The sequence below is a fragment of the Pongo abelii genome, chromosome Y (genome assembly GCF_028885655.2).
Source record: "Pongo abelii isolate AG06213 chromosome Y, NHGRI_mPonAbe1-v2.0_pri, whole genome shotgun sequence".
NCBI lineage: Eukaryota > Metazoa > Chordata > Mammalia > Primates > Hominidae > Pongo > Pongo abelii.
Window position 1 is genome coordinate 6,919,058 of NC_072009.2, and position 25,262 is coordinate 6,944,319.

The 25,262-nt window shown below is 37.4% G+C and overlaps 1 protein-coding gene across 8 annotated transcripts in view; it reads left to right on the forward strand.

Moving 5' to 3' along the window:
• The window catches only part of NLGN4Y (neuroligin 4 Y-linked), a 285,691-nt gene extending 274,012 nt beyond the window's left edge, over window positions 1–11,679 (forward strand). For 7 of the 8 annotated variants that reach the window (XM_063721438.1, XM_054545298.2, XM_054545297.1 and 4 more), the window contains one exon: window positions 8,126–11,679. In XM_063721438.1, the coding sequence (XP_063577508.1) occupies window positions 8,126–8,975 (850 nt within the window). In that variant the 3' untranslated portion in view covers window positions 8,976–11,679. 8 annotated transcript variants of the gene reach the window in all.
• Window positions 11,680–25,262: the final 13,583 nt, after the last annotated feature.

Consider the following 25,262-nt stretch of genomic DNA (forward strand, 5'->3'; position numbering starts at 1 on the left):
GGAGTCTACAGAGGCAGGCAGGCCTCTTTGAGCTGCAATGGGCTCCACCCAGTTCGAGCTTCCTGGCCGCTTTGTTTACCTACTCAAGCCTTGGCAATGGCAGGCACCCCTCCTCCAGCCTAGCTGCCACCTTGCACTTTGATCTCAGACTGCTATGCTAGCAATAAGTGAGGCTCTGTGGGCGTAGGACCCTCCGAGCCAGGTGTGAGATATAATCTCCTGGTGTGCCGTTTGCTAAGACCATTGGAAAAGCACAGTTATTGGGGACCCTGCCCCGAGAGTCACGTAGGTTTTTTCCTATTTTCCTTAAGTGTCAGCCTACTTGAGAAATAAAGGGACAGAGTATAAAAGAGAGAAATTTTAAAGCTGATCTTCTAGGGGAGACATCACGTCGGTAGGTTCTGCGATGCCACATAAGCCGCAAAATCAGCAAGTTTTTATTAAGGATGTTCAAAAGGGGAGGGAGTGTGCGAATAGGTGTGGGTCACAGACATTAAGTACTTTACAAGGTAATAGAATATCACAAGGCAAGTGGAGGCAGGGCGAGATCACAGGACTACAGCACCAGGGCGAAATTAAAATTGCTGATTAAGTTTTGGGCGCCATTGTCGTTGACAACATCTTATCAGGAGACAGGGTTTTGAGAGCAACCAGTCTGACCAAAAATTTATTAGGTGGGAATTTCCTCTTCCTAATAAGCCTGGGAGAGCTATGGGAGACTGCGGTCTATTTCACCCCTATGGCCTCAACCATAAGAGATAGGCTTACCTCGGGGGGCCATTTATAGGCCTATACCTCCAGGCATGTATTCTCTTTCCCAGAGATGTTCCTTGCTGAGAAAAAGAATTCTGCAATATTTCTCCCATTTGCTTTTGAAAGAAGGGAAATATGACTGTTCTGCCCAGCTCACTGGCAGTCAGAGTTTAAGGTTATCTCTCTTATTCCCTGAACATTTGCTGTTGTCCTGTTCTTTTTTCAAGGTGCCCAGATTTCATATTGTTTAAACACACATGTTCTACAATTTGTGCAGTTAATGCAATTATCACATGGTCCTGAGGTGACATACATCCTCATCAGCTGACAGGATTAAGAGATTAAAGTAAAGACAGGCATAGGAAATCACAAGGGTATTGACTGGGGAAGTGATAAGTGTCCATGAAATCTTTACAATTTATGTTTCGAGATTGCAGTAAAGACAGGCATAAGAAATTATAAAAGTATTAATTTGGGGAACTAATGAATGTCTATGAAATCTTCAGAATCCAAGTTCTTCTGCCATGGCTTCAGCCAGTCCCTCCATTTGGTGTCCCTGACTTCCCACAACACGAAGTATTAGGGTGGGAGTGACCCAATTTTCCAGGTGCTGTCACCCCTTTCTTTGACTAGGAAAGGGAAGTCCCTGACCCCTTGTGCTTCCCAGGTGAGGTGATGCCTCGCCCTGCTTCAGCTCACACTCAGTGCACTGCAACCACTGTCCTGCGCCCACTGTCCAACACTCCCCAGTGAGATGAATCCGGTTCCTCAGTTAGAAATGCAGAAATCACCCATCTTCTACATCACTCATGCTGGGAGCTGTAGACTGGAGCTCTTCCTATTCAGCCATCTTGGCTCCACCCACCAGTCTTCATATGTTTTATAGAACCATTAAAACAATAGTGAACTCTAAATAATGCTGTAAAATTCTCATTAACTCCTCCTGACTCCCAAAGGCTATGAGACTGAGGCTGGCTATGTCATTATTAAAAAAAGAAAAAAAGAAAAAAAAAAAAAAAAGGAAAAGATAAAGGAAGTTAATTAGTTCTATGAGGTGATTATTATCATTACTGGCATCAAATGGACACTTTTACCAAGATATCATGAAAGTCTGAAAGAGCCATGAGAATACCAGTGATCTCTCTGTTACTGAGTGTTTTTAATGCCATGAATCTGTTTCTTAAAGTCACTTGGTTTAGAGCCTGTGATTTCCACCCTGCATTTAGGGAGTACATTCACATTGCCATTCATGGTCTGTGATGAGGGTGCTTCTAGTTTTTGTGAAGGCCCTGACATTGCTGGAAGAGATGAGGAAGGAAAAACCACTAGAATCACGAGAGCAGAGATTCTCTGATGCTACTCAAATCAAAAGCTTCAGGTAGGGAGTTCACTGAGGTAATGAGAGCCTGAATGTCAGTCTGTCTGAAGCGTCTATTTTTGTTTCTTCCATCCATAGGAAACATCCCTGAAATAACAGCCTGTATTAATGCAGTGAGTTCTTTTGTTTCATTGGAAAGGTATTAGAATGACTCAAATGATTCATCAAGGAAGTTACTCAGAACTTACATGTCATGTGAAATGCAAGATGTGGATTCAAATATAAATAGTTTAAGTGATCACACTTCTTTGGCAGCCCCATAAGAGAAGGAAATGAGGAATTTCACTGTTGCTAGTTATTTGTTTATTGTACATTGGATGGTGGCCTGATCACTCCAGGGCACAGAAGCATTCCCTGGTTGTCAGGTGCAGAGAACAAACCAACCTGATGCCTGTAAGAAGAAAACATGGGATGTATCTTATTTGTTGTCATGGTGTTAGCTGGGAATTTTAACACCATTCTACAGAGCACACACTCAGACGATGACTCACAGAAAAGGAGGGGATATTTCTGCATACCCTCACTGTTCCCTTCCAGCACTGGAGGTGACAGAAGGAAACAAGAATAGCTTCCAGAGTGTCTGTCACTACACAGTGCTGTGGAGAGAGGATCACATTGTGCCAGGACATGCTTCACCACTCTCAGTGGTCATCATATCATGTGTTTTAAACCTGCAGGCACAGCACAGTCTCCTGATGGCAAATGTTTGTGAAGATGAAGTGAATGGTGTCTGGATGCTTCTTTACAGACATCTCAAAACAGATGGTTCTGACCCTTACTATGAGTTTATAAGTACATATACCTGGTATGCATATACCTTTGGAATTTGGATGATCACAGAAAAATGATGTTGGAATGTGCATGTCAGGAAAAATAAGGAAGGGAGGATGAAGGGACTGAAGGAAGGAGAGTTGCGATGAAGGAAAGAAGGGAAGGAGGAAGGAAGGAGGGAGGAAGGGCGGGAGGGAAAGAAGAGAGAGAGGAAGGGAGGGAAAGAAGGAAGGAAGAAGGAAGGGAGGGAATCAAGAAAGGAGTAAAGGAAGGGAGGAAGGAAGGAAAGAAAGAGGGAAGAGGGAGAAGAGAAAGGAAAGATGTAAGAAGGAAAGGAAGGTGAAAGGACAGAAGGGAGGAAGGAAGGAAGAAAAGAAGGAAGCAAAGGAAAGAAAGAGTGAATGAAAAGAAGGAAGAGAGGAAGGGAGGAGAAAGAAAGAAGAGAGGAAGGAAGGAAAAAGAGATTAGGGAGAGAGGCAAGGATAAAAGTGGATGGAGACAAAAAAGAAGGAAGGGAGAGAGGAAGGAAGGAAGAAAGGGAGAAAAAAGAGGTAATGGAGGAGGAGAGGAAGAAAGGATTGAGGGAAGGGAGGAATGGGTAAGGGAAAGAAGGAAAACAGAGAAAGGGAGAGTGAGAGAGAAAAGAGGGAAGGGAGTAGGGGAGGAAGGGAAGAAGGAGAGAGGGACGGACAATTGGATCCTTGCTTACAAATCGTGTCACCTGTATATTTTCATGTTAGCATTAGGTAAGAGGGCCCTACCATCTTAGAAAGGCAGATTCAGCAAGCACACACAATAGAAATGAGAAGGAAGTTGCTACAGAAGCTCTAAACCATGAAAACCTTGATCAAGACAAGATGTTGAAATAAGTGAATGCCAGGGCCTCAAATAATCCTTGCTATTTTTTAATTATTATTTTGAATAGGGAAGCAAGGGCCCAGGCCTGTGCCTGAGGGGGATTCTCCCCTGTAGCAAGGAGGTGTTTCAATGTTAGTCCAGGTCAGGGGACTAAAATCATGCTTGAAGAGAACTGAGTAAGCCCAAACATGAAAAGCCATTGTAGAAATAAGGTAGATTAAAACCATTTTTGGAAACGAGAATCACCATCAAGCAAAAGTGAAAACTAACTCTAAGTTTTGAAAAGAGTTCTAGGGAATTAAACTTATTTTCCTCTATAATTATTTGGGAAACAGGAGAAAAGGGTTTGTCTAAGCTGATCAATAAAATTCAGGTGCCCATTGATCCAGGATTCTCTCATTTTGAGCTCTATGTGGAAAGAGATTGGCATAAAGGAGTGGGGGAAACTTGGTCTTTTTTTTTTTTTTTTCTTCCGAGACAGAGTCTTCCTGTATCACACAGGCTGGAGTGTGGTGGCGTGATCTCACGTGATCTCAGCTCACTGCAACGTCCGCCTCTGGGTTCAAGCAATTCTCCTGTCTCAGCCTCCCAAGTAGCTGGGATTACAGGCTCCCACCAGTGTACCCAGATAATTTTATTTTTAGTAGAAACAGGGTTTCACCATGTTGTCCCAGTCTCAAACTTCTGACCTCGTGATCTGTGCACCTCAGCCTCTCCAAGTGCTGGGATTATAGGCTTGAGCTATTGCACCCAGTCAAATCTTGGTCTCTTTATAAGATATGAAAAAGAGCAGTGCTTTAAAGTAATCAAACAATGCATTATAATATGTAATAGAAGAAGTTGTGTGCTATTGGAAGTCAGAAATGGGAAGAGAGTTTTGTCATGGAAAATCAGATCAACATATATTTTCATTTTTTATGTTGTTTCCACTGAGTCTGAGGCTTGTACATCAGATTGATTTCTATCTTGTTTGCATCAGACACAATCACTGCTGTTGAATGTTCTCTATTCTATCGATAATTTATATTCAACCATTGCTAAATCTGTTGAGGAAAAAAGAAGTCCCAATGAAGTATTTAGCAGGGATTGGTTACAGAGAGTTGCAGCATAATTCTAGTTGTAAAGGTGACCTTTATTACCAAAAAGGGATTTTAAGCTGAATGAATGAACATCCTCCCCTGGTGTGGTGGAGGAGTCACTGAATGCATAATAAACTAGTTTGCTAGCAATGTTTTGGGTATAAGGAAACCCTATACTACTTAAAGGAACAGCTGAGAGTGTTTACAGATATTTTTAGAGAGATCATAGTACTATACCCATATCTAGCTAAAGAAATGAACAAGACCTTAGAAATGCACTTGAGTCTCCGCTGCCAAGATTACATCTCAAATAAAACAGGACAGGTGGAAATGTCTGTGTTAGGTGCTAGGGGATAAAGAGGAAGACATGCATTGAGTCTTCTACTAGAGAGATCAACTTGTGTTTCTATCCTCAGTCATTACAATCTTTAATTTTACTCACAGGAATTTAAACATTTCTTATGCTGAATAAAAACTAAAGAATAAAACACTGATATCAAACATCTAGACCTCACTGTCTGCAGGGTTTGGTGAGAGAGAATGACGTGGGCTGTCATAATCTCCACAAGTTTATCAGGGCTTAAGAATCCTGGCTATACATCTCTGAGATCTTTAATAGACAGATTATATCAGGCAGCAGCTCACTTATCTGGATTTCCCAAATCCACTTCTTTATTCTTCAAGAATAAATGTTTTTTATTTGTTTTTTAAAGAACAGAATAAATGTTTTTTCTTTACTTTTCAAATATACCCTGAATCGTTCAAAAATTGCCTAGTAGTCAACATGAACAGAACACTCCTTTTGCTAGATTCTCACTGCTTAATAGATGAGATAGCCACACATCTAATAGAACCAATTTAGAAAAATTGGATCCATGAAAAAAGGAGAAATCTTCACTTCCATTTGTTTCTTTAGAACACTAAAAATGAATAACAAATATTAGTATGAAGTTTTTCCTAAAATATTTATTCATTTATTTTTCTTTCCACATACATTAATTAAGTAAAAATTTTATAATTATTTCAGAAGGCTTAAAGAAGCAAAAGAAACATGAGATGATAAAATGAATCCAGTATTTTTTCAAAGCCATATCAAAATATATGCATACCAAATAAAAAGCAGTAGACTTTTCAAATATATTGTTTATGAATAAATATGAAATCTCATGGTATTCGAACCTACGTGATTTTATATATATATTTGTTCTCACCCTCTTAGTAACGTGAAAGCACAGCAGTTAGTGTGCATTCCACTAAAAGTTAGAGGTCAACTTTCTTTTTCTTCTCTATTACATTATACATCTTATATCTATATCTATAGATATACATGTGTACATATATACTGCATATAGTATATGGTTAGTACAGTATAAACTGTGGTACACAGTATACTTTTAGTATGTAATATACAGTATACTTTTATATATTCTATAATGTACATAATTTACAATTATAGTATGTACTCTGATACACAGTATATCACTCCATCACTCCCTAGTTCCCCCTCCCTTGCAATATTGTATGTGTTCTAATTTTTATATTGGAAGAAAAGGGATAATATTTCCTGAATTCTTACCATATGTCAGACATTTTGTCATTATCTTTCAACCTTCATCACTTATCTCCAAGCCTGATATTCTTATTCTCTATGTAGATGGGTAAGTAAGGCCAACAGTGGCTGGAAAATTTGCTAAATATTTCATAGCTGTTAATGAGCCAGAGCTTCAGAAATTTGAATACAGGGACATTATTTCTTTTATGACCACCACAGACTCAGATTGAGGGGAGAAAATCTTCCTTTGGCACATGTGGCATCTCTGAGTCAAGTATATTGTTTGAATCCTGCACAATGTCTGGTAATGACTAGATACATACTATTCCTTGGTCCTGTAACCTTCTGCCATACAGGCCAATATGCAATGATTGGAGGCAGCTTCATGAAAGTCCTTCTAAGGAGGAGTTACCTGGAGGATGGACTTTAGCTTACACCTGGAACCATGGATCAGGATGTTGCAATTCCCTGCCTGCCTGGGTCTGCACATCACATCTCAATGCTGAATACTAACCATTAGATGACATTTTACCATGCACAATCTCAATTTTTTTGTAACAATTAAACCTTAAAATGTAATTGGTTTTATAGCTTACTTTATCAACCATCAGGAAAGGAAGAAATGAGAATTTGGTATATTTGTTTTTTGAAGGGGAAGTGTTTTCTTAAAAGGGTTAGTTGCAAAGATGTTTAAAGGCTCTATGCTTTATGAATTATCTCCAAATTTTTATGATTCTCCTTCTACCTCTGCCCACTTGTGCAAATAATAATAAGATAATTCTTCAGTGTATAGCTTCCAAGCACAATTTAGCATCTGTAACAGCTCTCAGCTTGTTTCTGGGTGTCTTATTTATCCTAAACATGTTAACCTCACCATAAATATATGTACCATTTTAACAAACTTCTTACAGCTGCTGTAATGTGCTCTCATCTTATCTGAACTCAGTCTTCAAAAATTGTCCATGTGTGTATGTATTTTACTTTCAAATAGAGAGCAAACAAATGATACATGTGTTGATTTACAGCTTTTAATTATAAATCCTATTTTATTTTGAGTGTTAATATCAATTTTCATTGCTAAAACTGCAACATGTGTTCATTTACTTCAAATGCAATTATTGAGTAAGAAAGAGAATGCCCACTTGTTGAACAGAATTTCTCAGAATTAATCAGAATTTCTCAACCTCAGTACTGTTAACATTTGGGTCCAGATAACTTCTTTGCTGTGGGGGTCTCTACTGTGCACCAGAGGGTGTTTAGTAGCATCCATAACCTCCACCCTTCATAGGAACTGCCCTCTGTCTACAAAAACCAAAAATGTCTCCAGACCTTCCCAAATACCCCTTTGGGGCAAATCAATCCTGAATGAGTTTTACAGTTCAAAAACAGTGAAACGTGAAATATTGAAATTTTTCCCAAAGACACTTAGTTTTCCTTTATTTTTGAAGATCATTTGATGCGTTAAAAAATAGTAAACATTTTATAAAATTTGCATAATGCTGCTATCAGGATTTATATTTAAAAGAAAAATAAGAGCAATTTTTAAAGGAAAAGACAACATGATAGACATGTCTAGGATTAAAGCAGAATGTACCTTTGCTGCTTGGGTATTTTGTGCTCATTGATACATATATATGAAGATCAGATTGTAACTTCCTGATTTATTGGTTTAAATAATTTCATGTGACATGTGGAAGAGTATGACCTTTCTTTTTTTCTTCCTTCTATCCCCAGTGATCCAAATCAACCAGTTCCTCAGGATACCAAATTCATTCACACAAAACCCAACCGCTTTGAAGAAGTGGCCTGGTCCAAGTATAATCCCAAAGACCAGCTCTATCTGCATATTGGCTTGAAACCCAGAGTGAGAGATCACTACCGGGCAACGAAAGTGGCTTTCTGGTTGGAACTCGTTCCTCATTTGCACAACTTGAACGAGATATTCCAGTATGTTTCAACAACCACAAAGGTTCCTCCACCAGACATGACATCATTTCCCTATGGTACCCGGCGATCTCCCTCCAAGATATGGCCAACGACCAAACGCCCAGCAATCACTCCTGCCAACAATCCCAAACACTCTAAGGACCCTCACAAAACAGGGCCCGAGGACACAACTGTCCTCATTGAAACCAAACGAGATTATTCCACTGAATTAAGTGTCACCATTGCCGTCGGGGCGTCGCTCCTCTTCCTCAACATCTTAGCTTTTGCAGCGCTGTACTACAAAAAGGACAAGAGGCGCCATGAGACTCACAGGCGCCCCAGTCCCCAGAGAAACACCACAAATGATATCGCTCACATCCAGAATGAAGAGATCATGTCTCTACAGATGAAGCAGCTGGAACACGATCATGAGTGTGAGTCGCTGCAGGCACAGGACACGCTGAGGCTCACCTGCCCGTCAGACTACACCCTCACGCTGCGCCGGTCTCCAGATGACATCCCACTTATGACGCCAAACACCATCACCATGATTCCAAACACACTGATAGGAATGCAGCCTTTACACACTTTTAACACCTTCAGTGGAGGACAAAACAGTACAAATTTACCCCACGGACATTCCACCACTAGAGTATAGCTTTTCCGTATTTCCCCTCCTATCCCTCTGTCCCGACTGCTTAACAACATAGAAGAGACAAATAAGGAGAAAGAAAATCTCCAAACCACGAATGTTTTTGTGCCACTGACTTTAGATAAAAATGCAAAAGGGCAGTCATCCTGTCCCAGCAGACCCTTCTCATTGGCATTTTCCAGTATTGTGAGATCAAGTTCTGACCATATGAAATGTGAAAAGTATATGTTTCTGTTACAATACTGCTTTAAGATCTCAACCATGCCAACAGATGTTTCCTGTGACTAGGACATCAGCATTTCAAGGACCCGTGTGTTTCCAACATCATGGTAGCAGCTAACACTTCCAAAACTCAGCCAGGGACACTTAATATTTTTTAATTACAATGGAAATTTAAACATTTCTATCTGGGCTACAAAATGGATGGCTCTTCTTAAGTGAAGAAAGAATCTACGGGCTTTTACACAGCACATGGAGCTATAATCTAGAGAGAAGGAAATGTAGAATTTTATTATCAAAGTAAGAGAATTGACTGTGTAGAAAAATTGTAGGGTTCTGTGGAAAGAGGTGTTCCACCAGCCTGAACTATATTTAAGAAACTTTGTAAAAAATAAAAATGTATATAGCTGTGAGTTCAAACAAAAACTGCAGACAAACAAAAAAGAGAAAAACTTTTATTTGTGTTTTCAGTTTGAAAGAACTTTTAGCAAGATTGTGCTTTCACACACATATTAGTCATACCACCTTAGTTCCTCTACAGCAAAAGAGGCTTTTCTTCTTAATTACATGTAAACGAAGACATGGGATTTTCTGACATGGGATTTTCATTTGTAGGAATATGTGATGTCAAACGGAAGACTCAGAAGTTTTGTGTGGCCTATTTCTCCTGTCAGGTTGCACAGATGCATGTAGAGCATTCTTAGGAGATCATTGTTTTAGAAAACTTTGATTTGTAAGTGTTAGCTTTCATGAAATTGCAGCACAGAGACAGGTGCTAAAAGTGGAATGTATTTAAAATTTGTTGAATTAGACACACACACACAGACACACACAAAGAATCAGCAGAGAAAAAAAAATACAAGTCCTGTTCTGTAGCTCTTGCCCTTTGAATATATTTGGGAAGAGTTGCTTCCTATGTCAGGACCCTGCCAAAAAAGAAGAAAGCTTGCCTTTGGTGGGGCTATGTCCCTTGGAGTAAATACGGCTCTGTGTTCTCTAGCAGCTGCCGGAGGATTTGGCTGATGAAGTACCTGCTCAGCTTAGCTAATCAGATTGAAGGAAGACATGTGTGTTTCTTGTTTAAGCACCTAGTCCCTTATTTATCAGTTAACAGGTTTTTAAAAATCTTTTATATCATTTATAGGATAAAACATATGCTTGTCTGAAAATATCACTTTTCGTGGATTTATCTGATCACCAAACAATGAATATTATAGAAGAATGGGGGGAAAAGGATAGAACATTAAAACTGCTTTGCATGGGTTTTTTTGGGAAATTAGGATATCTTCACTGACAAGACACTGAATGGAATTTATTCGTCCATTTTAAATTGGTTACTTGGGGATCAAAGATTTGTCTCTCCAACAGCTTGTCATTTTCTCATTACTCATTTTCAGGAAAGTTTGGAGTGTTACAAGGCAGAAGGAAACACAGTAGCAATGGTTGCTCTATATTTTGTCTTTCAAAGATTACTGCATTACCAAGAAACACCAGCCAAAGATGTGTGAAGATCATGTCCCTTGGCTGCATTGTGGGTTATTCTAGAAATCCAGTGTTAAATGCCTCTACTAAAGTGAGGATTCCCCATAAAAATTGTCCAGCTACCTGACTCTTTTGCAGTAACAACTTTGATTACTGAATCCATATACTCAAACTATAGTGATATATCAGTGTTTGAGAGTGACCTCAAGAAAAAAGAAAACTGTTTTTAGAAATACATAAAATCACCTCCAACTCCCATTGCTTATGTTGGGTTAAATTTGAAAGTGATTCTCTATATATAAATAAGTGAAATATTATGATCTGAACTTAGCACACGTGAAGCAACATTTCTTTCCTACACAGAGGTGTCATGGTAAGATTTCATTCCCAATTCATTTTTCATAGAGCTATGATCAGGCAGTTTCTGCAAGCAATGTATGACCCCACCTGAGCAACCACAAATAGGCTTTCCATGAAACTACAAAGGAACGGATGTGTGGCATCCATGCTGGTTTTGTCTGTCTATAATATGAATTCCAGTATTTGTTCATTTTTCCAATTGTCTCCTGCTAGCAATATATACAACAACATGACAGGCTTGTGACATCTTAAGGAAAAGAAGAGTTCCTGTTAAATGAATAGCTTTAGTTTTTACAGGGGATTATGATTAAAAGTGATTTAGTACATCTTACATGATATCTCATTTCTACATGAACAGAAGTTATAGAATCTTCATAGAGTTCTATGAGAAAAGATACTTGCTATTTATAAAAAAAGAGAAAAAAGAAAAAAATGAGAAAAAAGTAAGTAAAAATCCTTTCCAGGCTTTTCCTTGATCTTCAAAGGCACACAGGGTTTAATGGTTCCTTGGGTTATTATTTTGAGGTTTTGTTCTTCCTTTTGCCTTAAGTAATCACAGAAGATATATGTGGCCAGACACATATGTATAAATTTTTCAGCAGCATTTTAATAATAAAATATCACACTATTTTCTAATGCTTTATACAAACAATTATGCATCTGTTCTTTCTTAGTAGGTTGCATATTTTATTTACTTTTGTTATTCTTTGAATGCCTTTTTCTTTGTAAATGCTAAGTGATAGCTCTCAAATAGGCTACAAATGGATAAATACATTTGGTAATGGGATGGTTTCTTTAGCTTTGGCCAGCTGCACAGTTGAGGAGGCTCTGCTGGCCTGATTTTGGAAAACCAAGCCTTGTTTGGTGAAGCTCCTGAGATGACACTGCCTGAAAATGAGTGTTTGAATGTGTTATTGTTACCACTGGTTATTCTTGTGTTGCCGTGTTTTGAGTTGTATTCAACAAACTAATGCCTTAACAGTTTCAAATAGAAAGCGTTAGGTGAGTAAACCTTCAAGTGACAGCAAGAAATTCTACTGAATGAAACTCCAGAGGCAGAAAATCATTGTCATTCCAATGGGAGCTCAATTGTCAATTCCTTCCTGTGCATCCAGCCATCATGAACTTATTTCACATTCATAGTAGCTCTAAGGGGCAGGCACCTGCATTACTCCCCTTTCATAATGAAAGATGTTCTGACTTGGAAACATGCCCACTTGGACAGGACAATTTGATGGATAACAGGATAGCATATCCTCATATCCCAGTTTTTCTCCAAGAAGTTATACAGCAAACACTTGTAAGTCAAGGTCCTGCATGATAATCTTTGCTAAGTAGCAAGTAAAGAAATATAGCAAGGACCCAGACTCTTTGGAATATGTGAACTAAATCCTTCAGATATTGTTGGCCTCAGTCATGTTGTGAAGGCACACAGGAGAATACATGCACACACATATGCATATATGTATATATGTACATGTATGTGTACATTATGTATGTATATACATGTACCTATCCTATATATGTATGTATGTATAGAGTCACAGACAGCATAATGTTTTGGACAAATATAGATCACATATATGATGATGGTGTCATGAGATTAAAATATCATTTTTTTTGTACCTTTTCTGTGTTTAGATATGTTTAGACAAACAAATGCTTATCATTGCATTACAGTTGCCTGGAGTCTTCTCTCCAGTCACATGCTATACAGGTTTGTAGCCTGGAAACACTAGGCTATACCATAGAGCCTAGGTGTGCTATAGGCTACACCTCAGTTTTGTGTAAGTACACTACATGATTGCACAATGATGAAATTGCCTAACGAAACTTTTCTCAGAAACCTATTGCTAAGTGATGCATGACTTGTATGTTTACATTATATATACTGTATATGCACACATGCATATATGCACATATATGTTACACATTTACATATATACATAGATATCATGTACTTTAAATTCCTGAAGATGTCAATTCCATTAAATATATATGCACACACACTCATAAACACACACAGACTCATATACACACAAATATATAACACATTTGTGCTCATATATACATTCCTCTGTGTGTGTGTGTGTGTGTGTGTATGTGTATTACATTACTCCTTTTTATCTGTGAAATCACATTCTGCAGTTTCATTTACTGTGATCAACTATGGCCTAAAAATATACGAGTACTTCAATAAGATATTTTGAAAGAAACCACATTCACATAACATTTATGACATTATATTATAGTTGTTCTATTTTATTAGTTATTGTTCATCTCTTACTCCCTCTACTTTATAAATTAAGTTACATAATAAGTGTGTATATTTAATAAAAGACATAGTATATAAAGGGTTTGGTACTATCTGTGGTTTCAGGTATCCACTGGGAGTTTTGGAATGCATTCCGCTTCGAAAAGGAGCATTACACTATATACTCACATATAGACACATATGCATATATACACATACATAATTTACATATATAGACATATTCACAGGTATGAATGCACTTAAATCTCTAAGAATGGCACTTTCATTAAATGTACACAAATAAACATGTATATACATACATACATATATATATATACATATTTAACTGAATGTCATCTTCAGGCATTCAAAGTCTAATTTTTAGCAAATTTCAGCTGGAGGGAGACTCACTCTTGTTTTGAGTATTTTATGCATTCTTGTTCATTTTGAATAACTCAAGGAATGCTAAAAATTATATGCATCCATTCAGCGAAACTTTACTGAATATCTCCACTGCCTCAGGCCCTGTGCTGGGCTGTTGTTAAAACTGAAGAACAAACTTCTCACACCACAAAACTTGAGGAGAAGGCAGAGAAACACAGAAGCAAGGAGAGGCAAGGGGTGCTGGAGATGGCACCCATGCTAATAAGTGGTGCTAATAAATGTCTGGACAGTGCCCTTAACCTAGTCTGGGAAGACTGGGAATACATTCTGTCTGAAGAAACCCCTAAGCCAGGTCTTTCCAACTCTGTAGAAAAAATATTAGTGGGTGGTGTGTTGTGGGGAGGATAGAATTACACACCTTTGAAGTGAGAAGACAGAAGAAGACATAGGAAGACAAGTCTTCTGCATCATGGGTGAAAAATATAAGGTGTTTTTTTAGAAAGGTGTGAAAAATGAGACAGAAAGAAACTAGCTGATAAAAAACCTCCAACTGCAAGACAGGGAGTTTGGGCTTTGTCCCGAAGTCAATTGAGTGACACCAAATGATTGCACCAAAGTGGATTATGAGTGTATTTAGTTGAGACATTTAGCAGTAATTCTCAAAAGTTCACATATTTAGGAATACACAGGATGTCAACTTAAAGTACACATCTTTATTGAGTTGTGGTTCGGTGAACCTGTGTCTGAATTTCCAAGAAAAGTGATGTACTTATTGCTGGTTCTCAACTAACCCCAACTCATTTAGGTTGCAAAAGATTCAGAACTCTTCACTTTGGAAGTAACCATGAGAATTGTCTGCATTGGAATGAGAGGGCTTTGGATGCAAGGAAAGCATTAAAGAGCAGGAGCACTCAGAAATTAATTACTGTCCTCTTTTTAAGGGTGATGGAGACAGTAATAAGATAAGAAGTAAAAAAGAAGGAAAAAAAACGATAAAAAATGCATCATCTTATATCTGCATGTACCAGAACTGATAAAGCATAGTCATCAAAAACCACCTGGAACTGCATTTGTCCTTAAGCTTGGGTTTAGGAACTTGTTTCAACAGAGAGAGGAGAACGATGAGATACCTTGGAAAGGATTTCAGACAGGCTGGTCGAAAGGTTGGGCTTAGACTAGGTTATTTTATAAGTGCTAAAAGGGCCAAAAACTTTTTCCTGGATTGGTTGCTATCATGATAATGGGGATATCAATATCCTTTAGCAAGAAAGTGACGGGACCAGAGCATGACTAGAATTGTCTTCAGTAAAAATAAGCAGTGGAAGAGAAGGGGATTTGGGGTCATTTTCAGTGGTTCCAGGCTGTTCATGTTTCTGTCTTGTGCCATCCTGGCTGTGGGCTGCCTTCCTCTGATGTGGAAGTTCTTTCAATTATTTTTATGTGCAGCCAGATGCACCTTGACTTAGCAATTAATTAGCAGGCTAATTCTATCAGCCAGATATAAGGGTGTTTTTTGTTGTTTCTCAGAACTCCCAGGAAATATATGCATATGTCACATCTCCTAGGCCATCTGGTTCAAAAAAAAAAAAAAGGTTATGCTAAGGAAGTAAAAGTGATACTTTCTCTGCAAAATCTTATTAATATATTGAAAGAAACTGGGATATAAAAAAGGTCCAATGTACCTTTCTCTAAAATGATCATCCATGTAAATACTTAGAACATCCATAAATAATCTGGTTTCCTCTAGAGGCAAGAGAATTAGAAAAAAATGAGAAAAATTGGCCAGGAGAAAACCCTGCCTGAAATTAACAGGTGGCATTCATTAAAGTGGAATGTTCCAACTAGTTCTCGAGGTCACTGATACTTAAAAGGGCCAGAGGGTGAGTCCTTGGAGACTAAGACAAATTGCCAACAGCCATAGCTGGAAGTTTACACAAAAGAAAAATATTTCTCAGCCCTGGGCCCTAAACACTAGAACTTGGACTCAGCAGAAAGGAAATGGAAAGATGCATTTCTGGCACACCAAAATATAAACCTAACAACTCCTGTAAAAACTGAGAAATCAGATGGTGCCCAATTTATAATAGTAGAGCCACTATTACACTTCAGTGGTACAACAGGTCAAACTGGTTTCTTGTGGGCTCAGATGTTAGCTTCATTTTTATGCAACACCTGTTTCTAGAAGTATATACATTATGATCACAGCTTTCAAACTAACATGCTTGGCTTGCCTGGGTTATTGGATGTTATTTCTAGTATTTAAAGAGCCATTATGGTTTTTAGATTATGATAATAGAAAACTACAAAACAATGCATAAGGATATGCATTACCTACAGGCAAACTTTTCAAACAAACGCTTAAGAGATTTCGTAAAAGTGTTGATTCAGCCATTTACAGAGCAATCACTTGTTTCAAGTTTTAAAACCTTCAGATAATCATCAAAACATATTGTTCTGCATAAGTTATATGCATTTAGTCATTTAATCCTTTTACTAGTTCCAGGGTGCAGACTGTCATTTTACAGATGAGGAAACTGGGGTCCAGAAGATTAAATAAATTGCTCAAGGTTGCAGACTTAGAACGTAAAATTTATAGTGTTCACAATCGTAAAGTTTTGTTTTTAAGAGCATGTGCTTGTCAACTATTCTCTAAAAAACCTGGTTATTGCAGAAATATATGCCTCCCTGTAGACATTTTGGGGAAGAAAAAAATCACTATAATCTCTCTATTTATGGAGAACATTGATAGCTTTATATCTTAAAACTTGTCATGTACACACACACACACACATAAACACAGAGTAGATTCAGAGTACTCATAGAATTTTGTAGAGTGCCCATTTAAAACAGTTTCTCAGTTTTTCCTATGATTTTATTTTACTTGTGCTTATTTTGCTTTGTGCTCAGTTTTTGGCTGAAATGGCACTTTAAAACCCTTGTTTTGCTTGCATCTCACCAGAATGCACATGGAGAGTGCATGGAACTTGGAAGATTAAGGTTAGAGAGCACAAAGAAGATACAGGCACACGGAAACATTGTGAATAATGCTTAGCATAGAAGAAAGCAGGCTTGGATTGCTACAGAATGTGCACCAAAATGCATTAAATAGGACTGGCTTTCAAAAGCAGCACTCTTTGAATGAGCTGAAACCCCAGGACACCTGCTCCTAGCCAACGATGTCCATGGACTGCCTAACCTGTGTGATCAGTGCACAGACTTTTTGAAATATGTGGCTATTATTATCACCCCACCATCCCCAATGCATTGTGTCATCCTCATCAGACCACAGGCAAAACACCTTTTCTCCAGATTTGGGCAGTTGGAGAAACTGTTATCTCCCTACCTGATTGCTTCAGAATCTCCTTCCTCTGTCCTCAAATACCATTAGAAGAACATTCAGCAGTGGACCCAGGACAGATCCCCACCTCCAAACCCAACTACTTTGGTTTAATGTTCTCATTTAGGAAGAGTGATTCCACCTTAAATATCTATCAAATATTTAAATAAGAATACATTTAAGTGTGAATATTTGATATACTTAAGTTTTAAATGTGCAGTATTTTTCATCCTGTCCCTCCTCGACTCTGAAATCTAAATTTCTATATGCTGGCTTGCTCCTGAGAGAAAAAGAAATTTGGCAGGATACACCGTCACTGTTTATACCATTTAGCCACAGTTCCATTACTGTTTATACCATTTAGCCACAGTTTTCTTATAAACCTAAGTGGGACCCATTATATAACGAGTTTTAACTTTGTTCTTCCAACCCAGGGAATTGTTTTTCAAACTCAATTAAGTGTATCTTCTGCACTAGCAGAAACAAAGTACAAACTAATGTTTTAAGATGTGTCTCTCTTAATTTAGGGGTATATATAAAATACTTGGTAATATGGAGAGCTAACATTTTGCAATCTCTATTAACTATTAGAGTAACCTAGGAAAATAAGAATTTACAGCATGTTAGCATACAAGAATTTCAAATTATGTGAGTCTTTTATGAACCATGTATGCTGGAGAAAAATAATACTAATATTTCCTTTTAAAAAAATAAGAGTAAGCTGACAGTTTTTTAAATGGTCCCTGGAAATATTATTCCAATGTTAGGCCTATAGGAGGAATGAATGCATGGTTTTGACTTCTCACATTTTGAAGCAATGGGCTGCAACTTCAAAATTATGCTATTAATATAGGTGTTTACTATACAAAAAAACCGAGAAAATATGGCATTCACTTGTGAGCCGTGTAAATTAAATCTCGTGGTTACCTCTGTCCTCTGCAGTTTTGACCCCTTGGAATTTCAGGAAAAGTAATTTAATTGAATGAGCATTCACATTGCTGCCAGAACTTCTAGAGCCTATGGATTATCATCTTGGTTCTAGTCCAAGATGCCATAGAAAGCATCTCATTTACCATGACATATTTTATCACCTATTTAAATTGACAAAAATATCAAAACCACACAATGCACTATTTCTATTAAAAAGCAGCATAAATTTGACTTTTATTATATTAATCCACCATATAATTACTATAAACAGATACCACAACAAGTCCTTTAACAAATAAATAGTGTACAAGTTGAGCCTGTCCTGGTTTTATTCTTCATAGATGGGCAAATATTCACACAATTGTACCCTGTAGCAGTTGTCCTGAATTAATCAGACTTGGGACAATAGTTCAATTTCCTACCCTTTTAAAGTTATTGATCTTATTTCCTATCTTAATGGAGAGGCAGATCATGTATTTTTTGCATTTTTTTTATTTTTTTGTTTCCTTTTTTAGGGTTAGAAGCTATGTATAAAATAAAACCCTTTTTTTCTCATTTCTTTCCTTCCTTTTTTTCCTTCCTTCCTTTCTTTTTTTTTTTTTTTTTTTTTTTTTGAGAAAAATTCTCCCTCTGTTGCATAGGCTGAAGTGCAGTTGTGCAATCATGGGGGAGCGCAGTGTTGCAATCTTGGAGGAGTGTGGTGTTGCAATCTTGGTTTACTGCAACTTCCACCTCCCAGGTTCAAGGGATTTTCCCACCTTAGCCTCCTGAGTAGCTGAGATTACAGGCACATGCCATCAGGCATGGCAATTTTTGTATTTTTTTGTAGAGATGGGTTTTTACCATGTTGGCCAGGCTCATCTTGAACTCCTGACCTCAAGTGATTTTCCACCTTCTGCCTCCCAAAGTGCTGGGATTGCAGGCATGAACCACAGTGCCTGGCCTTTTTCTCATTTTCTTCCATGTTGTTATAGTCTGTGGCTACTCAGTAAGAAAAACTCAGTTTTCCCTACAAAAGAATAATAATAGTAGAAGTCATGATGGTGATGATGATGATGATGATGATGATGATGACGAGGATATAGATCAATGACAGCCCCTGACAATAAAAATAAAAATGGAAATCAGAATGAACATGTTTAAAGTATAGATGAAGGTGGAGACATTTGACAATGTGAAATTGGGAAGCACTGAGGAAATTGGATCAAGTGAAAGGCAAGACAACATGATCTGGAAGAAACTATATCCCCCAGAGAGGAAGAGGAAGGGAAAGACAGAAAGAGGGAAGGGATCATTCTTGGCTGTCTGAGAAGGAAGGATCCTGGTTGTCCTAAAATTCCCCGTTACAGGGCACATTGTCTACATAGCAACACTTGTCTGATGAGTCTCTTTTCCTTGCAATCAAAAATCCAAGATAAGCCATCAGTATTGACAAAAAAGTTATTGATGACTCAAGAGCTGGTTTGGATGTTCGTAGATTTTACAACTCTTCTTTCCCTTAGATTTTATCCCTACTTTTGCAAGGTGTTTAGGCACTTTATCAAGAATAGTGTTAGCTCTGGTAAAAGGCATGTGAGAGAAGAGATTAAAAATATGTGAAATAATAGGAATATTCCATCTCTTCTGTACACATAGCACATCTTTTTTTGAACAAATCTCCTTTAAACAAGTCTTCCTGTAAACAACTCTCACTGGCTAATCTAATTCCATGATCTTCACACCTGTGTCTATCTCCACTGGGCTTCAGAACATTTTCTTCATTCTATCACACATCACATTTGTGATAAGAATCCTTATGTTTATTTCTGAGTTGCAATAACAAAATCACTGGAGACACTGGGTGTGGTGGCTCATGCTTGTAATTCTACCATTTTGGGAGGCTGAGGCAGGTGAATCACTTGAGGTCAGGAGTTCGAGAGAAGCCTGGCCAACATGGTGAAACCCCATCTCTACTAAATATACAAAAATTTGCCAGGCTTGGTGGCCCACAACTATAATCCCAATTACTCAGGAGAGTGAGGCAGGAGAATCCCTTGAACCTGGAAGGCAGAGGTTGCAGTGAGCTGAGATCACACCACTGCACTCCGGCTTGGGGAACGGAGCAAGACTGCCATCTCAGGAAAAAAAGAAAAAAGGCCTGAGATGTTAGTTGCATGTGGGGATATGGGGTGAACCTGGTACACTTCATTACTGATCAAATTCTGCATTTTTAGTGATTAGTCCCCAAGACAAATGGATGGTTAAAATGACATGAAGACAAGGAAATTCCTTCTTGTTTTCTTGTAATAGCAAATACAGTTAAAAACGATACGTAGGGTTGGGCGTGGTGGCTCAATCCTGTAATCCCAGCACTTTGGGAGGCCAAGGTGGGTGGATCACAAGTTCAGGAGTTTGAGACCAGTCTAGTCAACATGGTGAAACCCCATCTCTACTGAAAATACAAAAATCAGCTGGGCACAGTGGTTGGCACCTGTAGTCCCAGCTACCCAGGAGCTTCAGGCAGGAGAATCGCTTGAACCCAAAAGGTGGAGGTTGCAGTGAGCTGAGATCACCCCACTGCACTCCAGGCTGGGCAACAGAGTGAGATTCCATCTAAAAAATTAAAACAACAATAGCAAAAACACCATAAGGTAGCTTCTTTTACCCAAGTGATTTGGATTGGACCATATTGTTAATTTATTGGAATGTCAGCGACATATCAGAAGCACTCTGAAAACACAAGCACCCAACAGAAAGCCTAATGCACCCTGAGTTCTGAATAAACACCTCTTAGGTGCAAATGAAAAATATGTGTATTTATTGCTCACCCATTGCAAAGACAACAATATAAAAAGATCAGTTGAAATTATAGTTTCTAAATGGGAAATATTTATGCAGAATACCTATTTGTAATATGCATTATCTGAATCTAAAACCAGCTGCTAGCCTCCCTACTTTGTAGAGACTACAAACACCGTGAAATCTGTAGTGTGCCCAGCTGGGAAAGGGGTAAAAATGCATCTCATAACACCTCCTCAATGACCCTTTATTTAGAACTGAGCTAATGTGGGAAACTACTTTCCAGCCTAAAATATGAAGTATAAATACAGTGTTTCTTGGTGGAATGGATGATGATATTAACAGCTGGTCTTTACTAAGATGTGCTTCCTGAGGACTAAGCGATAAAGCATTTTCTGGAAGAACTGTAAATAAAGGCAACATATTTGAGGTTATGTATTTTTATTATGTAATTATATGTTGATAATAAAAATAAATAAGTAAAAGAAAACTGTTTCTCAACACTGGGAATCAATCCACGCTCAACCTAGGAAGAGAAAGACTTGCAGTACTGTGCTAAAGGGCTTTGTTACATTCACCTGTAAAGTGTGCATCTAAATAATAGCAAAACACCAAGAATCAGTTGGCTTGCGTCATTCTCCTCCACTAGTAGCAGAAGCTCAAGTTACCCTACTGCAAGCCCCTAATCTCTACATGCTTATGTGATCAGAGAGAGTGTTTGGCCAGTTTGCACCACTGGGTCCAGTTAAACAGCCTCACCCTATACTTTGTGATATTTCTTTTGTGCCTTTTCTTTTTAATGAGAAATGGAGGCTTTCCCTGGAGACAAGGTAAGTCATCACCGAAATCCACTTTCTTGGTCAATATCCAAGTTACCATCAAGGCCATATTGCAATGTGGATAGACAAAAATATTTCCATGAATTTTGTGAACTGTATTTTTTACTAGTTTGGTGTGTAGAGAAAGATATCCTTCCATCTTTATTCTTTCTTTCTCCCTTCACACTTACTTCTTTACTATTTTTTCCTCTTTCTCATAAACATCCTAATAATCTCCCTTGTGAAGATGAAGAGATAACATTGAGGAATATATCATTATGCCAATTTTCCAAGAGTTTTGTGAAACACAAAGTTACTGGAATTTTTTCAAGATTTTATCAGTAAGAGGCCTTAATATATATTCATGTGTAATAGTAAGTAAAATAGAAGGACATATAGTATTCTAATCTTGTACTGACCACTATATGCATGTGTGCGTGCGTGTACACGCACACATGCATATGTGTGTTAAAAAACTCATATACATGATACACAGATACATATTATATGCATACATATCCAGGGTAGGTGTGTTTTTACACTTACGTACACTAAAAAATAATTGTAAGTAAAGCTCTTTAGAGCATACAAACTTTTCTTTTGAAACAATGTTGCATATTTGTTCTAACTGATGCTTGCAAATGCTACAAACAATATTTCAAAATGAACATTTACTTTCCTTGGGATTTTTGGGATGATCTTTGATAAGCACAATCTTTTTCCATTTTTAACTTTGAAAAATTAAACTTCTTATTTTATAATTCTTTAGGCTGACAGAAAAGTTGCAAAGGTAGTACAGGTTCTTCCCATATATGTTGCATCCAGATTCTCCTACATTTTAATTATATATTGACAAATAATACTCATATATATTTATGGAGTACAACTTGATGTGATATATGCATTCAGTATGGACTCGCTGAACAAAGCTAATTAACATATCCCTCACCCAAATACTTATTATTTATCACTCCTGTCTAGCTGAAATTTTGTATCCTTGGATTATTACCACCCCATTCCTCTTATCCATGCTCCTGGAAAGCACCAATTTACTCTCTGTTTCTCTAAGCTAGGCTTTTTCATAGACTCCATATATGAGAGAGATCATGCAGTGTCTCTTTCTGTGTCTGGTTTATCTCATTTAGCATAACATCCTGCTTGTTGTCGCAAATGGCAGGATTTCCTTCTTTTTAAAGTTGGGATAGCATTCCATTGTGTAGCTGTACCACATTTCCTTTAGCCATTCATCTGTTGATATTGTTCATTTCAAAGTAAAGTAAGCCTACACTAATTAGGAAAAAGGACACTTGGGATGTGTGATGAGTCGTTTAATGTTAGCATCTTTTTGACACATCTATTGACATGAATGATGACATTCTGCTTCTATCAAAGACATTAGTTCACACCCATGTAGCAAATGCTACATGTTCATGTTATTCTCCCATCCTCATAAAAGCCATTACTTCTGAAGGTAAAAAATATATAAAAAATATATATACTATATGTATATATAGTAAAAGTATATATAATATACAGATATATATACTATATAAATATATGTGCCATGTAAGTATATATGTGTATTTTATAGCACTATATAAACATACGTACTATATAGTATCTAAATATATTATATATACTATATATAGTATCTAAATATACTATATATAATCTGTACATAGTGCTTAAATACTGTGTATGTGCATGCATATAGTATATCATGTGTATATTGTTTAGTATATATATAAAAACATATATATATAATATGTATATATAAAATTATGGTCAGTTTGCCACAATCCAGTTACGCTTACATCTGTACAGTCTCTTGAAAGATAAACAAAGGGACAATTTCCACTTTCTATTTTAGATACTATTTTTATTGCCTAAGATTTTACACACACATGCACACTCTCAGAAATATATTATGTATCGTTAAGGATGTATGTAAAACAAATGATATAAATTTATACTATATGTTTCACACACGTAAACACAATACATGCATGCATGTATGTGTGTATCTATACATGACCATAATCTTGCCAATGACATAAACTGAATATGCTGCTAAGATTAATTGTGCTAAAATCTGCCTCTATAACAGAAAATTTTCCTGCCATAAATAAAACAAAACAATGTTTTAATGAGTGGTCCCTGAGGTATATACAATAGGTAATAAAGCATACAGTTTTCTAAGAGTTTTATGGAACACAGTTACTGGATTTTTTCCCAATTTTCTTGATCAGTAGGAAGCATTTAGATATATTCACTAAGCTAGGTGCAGTGGCTCACATGTGCCTGCAGTCCAGGCTACTGGAGAGGCTGAGGCAGGAGAATCGCTTGAACCCAGGAGGCAGAGGTTGCCGTGAGCTGAGAATGCACCACTGCACTCCAGCCTGGTGACACAGTGAAACTCCATCTCAAAAAAAAAAAAAAAAAGGTATACTCATTTTATTTCATTTTATTATATGTTCGTTTTCCTAAGCCATTAAAGATGCTTTATATGAAGTTTATGAGGAGTCTTTGAAAAATGTGTCAATACAAACAAAGTACACAATGAGTCCCTCATCCATTCACTTCTTTTATGGGGAGACAACATTTTGTGACAGGTGAGGAAAGTTTGCATCTGAAGCCAGCCTGATATAAATTCCAGCTCCGCCTTACCAGCTGTTTAACCATGAATAAATGACTTACTTTCTTCCTCTTTTCCCTTACAGGGCTTTAGGATTAGAATATCATTAATACATGTATCCCAGGACTTAAAATTAAAACTAAACATTTAAAAAGAATATCATTTATATCATATACCTGATATGAATACTATAAACAGATTTTGGTATCCCTATTTATCTACCACATATCTATTCATGTCATCAGAAAGAAGTATTGCAGGGGATTAAAAAAACAGAAATAAAATAACAGAAAAAACAAACAAACAAAATAACGTAACGACGTTCCATGAAGCAACGTGAGTGTCCCAGTAGATAGAACTAACAGCTCTGCGTTAAGAGAAGCACCAAGAATTTCAGGTGGAAATGGGGAAGGCTGAATGAATAGTGGAGGGTCTGAGTAGGGAGTGTGTTGAAATAAGAAATGACAACCCAAGTGGCAAGACTTCCCATTCACCTTCTGAAAGCCCAGGTAAGGCACTTCTCACTGTCATGTGTGTGTGAGTTGAGCTGCATGGCAGGTGAACTTACTTTCAAGAAAAAGAGTCTGTGGTTTTGAAGAATTCCTTCCAGGTCCATGAACGTTTCTGTCCCATTCCACTTCCTAGAGGCAACAGAGGCACCAACCCAACCAGGATTTTACTGTCAGTCAGCAGGGAAATAGAATTTTTGACACCAGTGTATGAATACAAATTTTGTTACTATCCTTGGATTCGTAGAAAGTCCTCTGGGAGGAAAGGAGATGAGAAATTCCAAAATATTTCATTAGAAATTTTCAGCATCTCAAACTAGCAATTTCTGCTGTGTTGTACATAGATTAGAGAATGATTATATTTAGTGCTCATGAAATTGGTCCTAGGAAAACACGACAATCATTTCAAAATGATGGGAAGAGGCATACACAAATATATTAGTCTCAACTTCAGCTCTTTATATAGCTTGGGAGACCTTGAATTGGAACATGTTTGGGTTTTTTGCTTGTTTTTTTTCCTTCTTCTTCTTCTTTTTCTTTTCTTTTTTTTCAAAGAATGTGTTTTATTTTATTTTATTTTTAACATT